We start from the raw sequence: 3,765 nt of genomic DNA, 5'->3' as shown, positions 1-3,765 counted from the left end.
CCGGGTGGGAGCCCCAGGCCGCCCCTTCCCGCGGCCCTCCCGGGGCGAGCTTGACTTGCGGGCAGCAGCGCCGGGGGCTAGGGGCTCCTGCAACCAGAACCGCAGTAGGGGTTGGGTGGGGATCGTGGGGGAGAGTGACCTTGGGGTCCTCTCCTTTAAAGGCCCCAGCTGAGTTGGCTGTGGACTTGCCCAGGCCCAGGAGCTTGCCCACCCCACTGTCCTGTCTTAGGGGGCCTGGCAAGTGAGTTTGTCAGGAGAAAAGGGCAGGGTACGTCCTGGACCTCGGTGGCAGAGGATGAAGGCCGCCCCCCCCCTGTTGCTGGCACAGGTGGCTCCCATAGTCAGGAAGCAGCTGGCTGGCTATGGCAGAGGGTGGGGGCACCAGCTGAGACGCACTTCCTGCAGGGACAAATTTTCTCTAACATAGCCTTGACTCATCTTGTCTCTTCCCCACTTGGCTAGGATGGCTGAGCACATCCCACCTAAACCTTCCTCCTGTGACTGCTTCGTGGCCCTCCCTCCAGCCACCGCTTCCCAGGCTGTGATCTTTGGCAAAAATTCAGACCGGCCCAGCGATGAGGTCCAGGAAGTCGTCTACTTCCCTGCTGCAGCCTACCCCAATGGGACCAAGGTGCAGGTGAGTGGTCCGCGTGCCAAGAACAGCAAGTGCTGGGGAAGAATGGAGGCCCCTGCATTGGGTGGATCTGGGCCCCTGGACCAAGAAAAGAGCATGTCCTGCAGTCCAGTTTGCTAACCGGCCTCTCCCCCATCCTTTCTCTAGTGTACGTACATTGAGGTTGACCAAGCAGAGAAGACCCACGCGGTCATCCTGAGCCGCCCAGCTTGGCTGTGGGGAGCAGAGATGGGAGCCAATGAGCATGGGGTCTGCATTGGGAATGAAGGTGTGTGGACCAAGGAGCCTGTTGGAGAGGAGGAGGCTCTGCTGGGAATGGACCTGGTCAGGTGAGATGGGGGGGAAAGGGAGGGATCAGGAGGCAGAGAGCCACCACAGCCATGGTTGCCAACCACAGTCCCTGATTTGTGCCTGGGCCACTCAGCGTTATCAGCCAGATGTTCTCTTTGCTGGGCTATAATCTGATCTGATCTGAGCTCTCAGTACCCATGCAGTGGCAGCTGCATGATGCCCATGCTTTGTCCACCTGCCCAGCTGGCAGCCAGACCATGGCATTCTCTGGATGTGTTACGAATCTCCTCTTCCTGCAGGAGTTTGTGTTTGGGTCTTGGGCAGGGAGGAAGGTGAGCAGAGCATGGACTCTTACCTCCATCCTACTGCAGTTCTTTCTTTCTCTGCTCCATGTGCTGCAGGCTAGGTTTGGAGAGGGGCCGTTCAGCCCATGAAGCTGTGCAGGTGATCACAACTCTGCTGGAGCGCTATGGCCAAGGAGGCAGCTGCAAGGAGGAGCCCACCCCTTTCATCTATCATAACACCTTCCTGCTGGCAGACCGGACCGAAGCTTGGGTGCTGGAGACGGCTGGCCGGTATTGGGCAGCTGAGAAAATCAGAGGTTAGCAGTATAAACATGAGGGAAATGCCAAAGGACTGGCAAGGCTGGAGGTGCCATTGAGGAAGCAGTGTGTTCTTCCAGTCGCAGCTGGACTGGGACACTGTTCTTTCCACCCCAGCAGGGAAATAGGGGAGGGTGAAAAAACAACAACAACAAAAAACAGCTCAGAAAGATGAGAGAGAACCAAGAGGTATGGTTGACTCAGATGAACATAGACCCTTTCATGTCGTGGTTACTGAGTCTCATCCAGAGGAGGCCAGATAATAGGTTTCTGTCCAGTGCCTCTGGTGGCCTTAGTGTTGAGGGTCTTGGCTCACTTTTGTAGCACAAATCCACCAACTGCCAGTCCTCCCTTGTGACAAAGAAGATGAGTATTTGCCCTTGGAACCCTCTAATTCCTTCAGAGTGGTCTCTGTGGGTCAGGAAGATGGGCAGGACAGCTCCCAAGAAACTGGCCTTGCTGTTACTTCTGCTCTGATGGTAAACATCAGCTTCCTGTCTCCAGGGCTGCTGACCTGGGCTCTTCCCAAGAACCCTCTCCTCAAACACAGTCTAACTTGACCAGTGATTCTTTTTTCAGAAGGGGCCCGAAATATCTCCAACCAGCTGAGCATTGGCACAGACATCGCTGCTGAGCACATGAAGCTGAGGCACCATGCCCAGAGCCAGGGCTGGTGGAGTGGGGATGGGGAGTTCAACTTTGCTGAAATCTTCTCACTCACCCATCAGCCTGTCCGCATGGACGCAGCCAAGGCTCGGTACTGTGCTGGCCGGGAGCTGCTGCAGCAGCATGCAGGTGCGGGCTTGGGACCTGGTGGGAGTTGGGAATGGCACTGTTGGCCTTTGCCAGGGCAGTGCCATGTCTGTTTACCAGGCACATGAGGACAAAGGCCTGTCTGGTGGTTGCTGTCATCTCTGCCAAAAACCCAGTCAGTCCCACCTCCTTTTGGGGGTGCAGTGACCTAACTTAATGCTAGCTGATGGGGAAGCCTGGTCCCCAGCGCTTATGGAGTTGCTTATTCTGTTTCTTTCCTCACATTGCTAGGCCACATCACGGTGGAGACCATCATGGGCATCCTTAGGGACAAGGCCAGCGGGATCTGTGTGGACTCGGAGGGCTTCTGCACCACGGGTAGCATGGTGTCCATCCTTCCCCAGGACCCAGCTTTGCCCTGTATCCATTTCTTTACAGCCACACCTGATCCTTCCAGGTCAGTGATGCAGCTGCCAATAGGGTCTTGGCTTCTAGGTTGCCAGATGAACCAGGAAGAGGATGGTTGTGATAGTTAAACAGACCTGTTGGGTCTAAGTCTCCACTCCCAGTGGCTTCCCTGAGAATGCTCAGCACCAGGCAGGATTGCACCTTTAGCCTGTATGTTAAAGCTATGGCTGGAAACAGATGTTTCCTCTGTGCCACATAAAAATGTTTATGACAGCATTAAAGCCAAGCAAACAGACATCCCTGCCCCTTGTTGCACCACAAATGCCCAGAATTTGTGGCTGTGACATAGGTGGTATGAATTTGTGCTGCTATTTTGTGGAGTATATTTGTTTGCTTTAAGGAAGGAGAGTGCAGGCAGCCTAGAGCTGCCTGTGCTGTCCAGCTGCTTTGGGCAGGGGCTCCTGGGATGTGAGGGGCCAGATCCTGAATGCCTCAGAAATACTCAAGCAGGATCAGGCCCTTCAAGCACCTGCTTCGTTTCCCCCATCTGCAGAGTTACTTCCTCTGGTGCCTGTATGCAAACGGGGAAACCACATGGAAACTCCTGGGAGTAGCAGGGCCTGACCCTGCAGGACAATGGACAATGGCTTTTTTACCCAATGAAGCAGATCAGCTATGTCCAGCACAGCTGATGTACTTCATTTCACTTTCCAAGTGTACTCCAAACACTTTCCAGCACAGCTGATGTACTTCATTTGGTGAAATCTGTTTATAGCCTATGAGTGATTTTGAACCACAAGCTTTTTCCTGGCCCTATTCAACCCTTTGCCAGGCATCAGCAGTCAGTCCGGGGATGACCTCACTGCAGGTTTCCAAGGTGGGAGTGTCCCTGGTAGATACTGATCTGCAGTTCATAAAGCAAGCATCCAGGCTCCTGTCCTGTGGGTTCTGAGTGCATGGGAAGCCCTTGAGAATGCAGAGACTGGGTCCTAAAACAGTGATGCCATCCCGGGTGTTACATTGTCACACTCATACCATCCCATTGCTGGATCAATACCTACAACTTTGGGTATTCAA

General features: G+C 54.4%; 1 protein-coding gene across 4 annotated transcripts in view; it reads left to right on the top strand.

Moving 5' to 3' along the window:
• SCRN2 (secernin 2) overlaps positions 1–3,765 on the top strand; it is a 7,429-nt gene that overhangs the window by 1,189 nt on the left and 2,475 nt on the right. For 3 of the 4 annotated variants that reach the window (XR_003093977.1, XR_323783.3, XM_006023259.3), the window contains exons 2-6: positions 463–637; positions 782–963; positions 1,327–1,526; positions 2,107–2,322; positions 2,572–2,737. Coding sequence is in view for 2 of the 4 variants with exons in the window: in XM_006023259.3 (XP_006023321.1) it covers positions 463–637; positions 782–963; positions 1,327–1,526; positions 2,107–2,322; positions 2,572–2,737 (939 nt within the window). In the remaining 2 variants the exon portion in view is untranslated. Of the gene's footprint in view, positions 1–303; positions 329–462; positions 638–781; positions 964–1,326; positions 1,527–2,106; positions 2,323–2,571; positions 2,738–3,765 lie in introns of those variants that run through there. The other variant, XM_006023260.3, reaches the window with a different exon arrangement.

This window comes from Alligator sinensis, unplaced genomic scaffold (assembly GCF_000455745.1).
Source record: "Alligator sinensis unplaced genomic scaffold, ASM45574v1 scaffold520_1, whole genome shotgun sequence".
Taxonomy (NCBI): Eukaryota; Metazoa; Chordata; order Crocodylia; family Alligatoridae; genus Alligator; species Alligator sinensis.
This window is presented reverse-complemented; position numbering and strand designations above follow the sequence as displayed.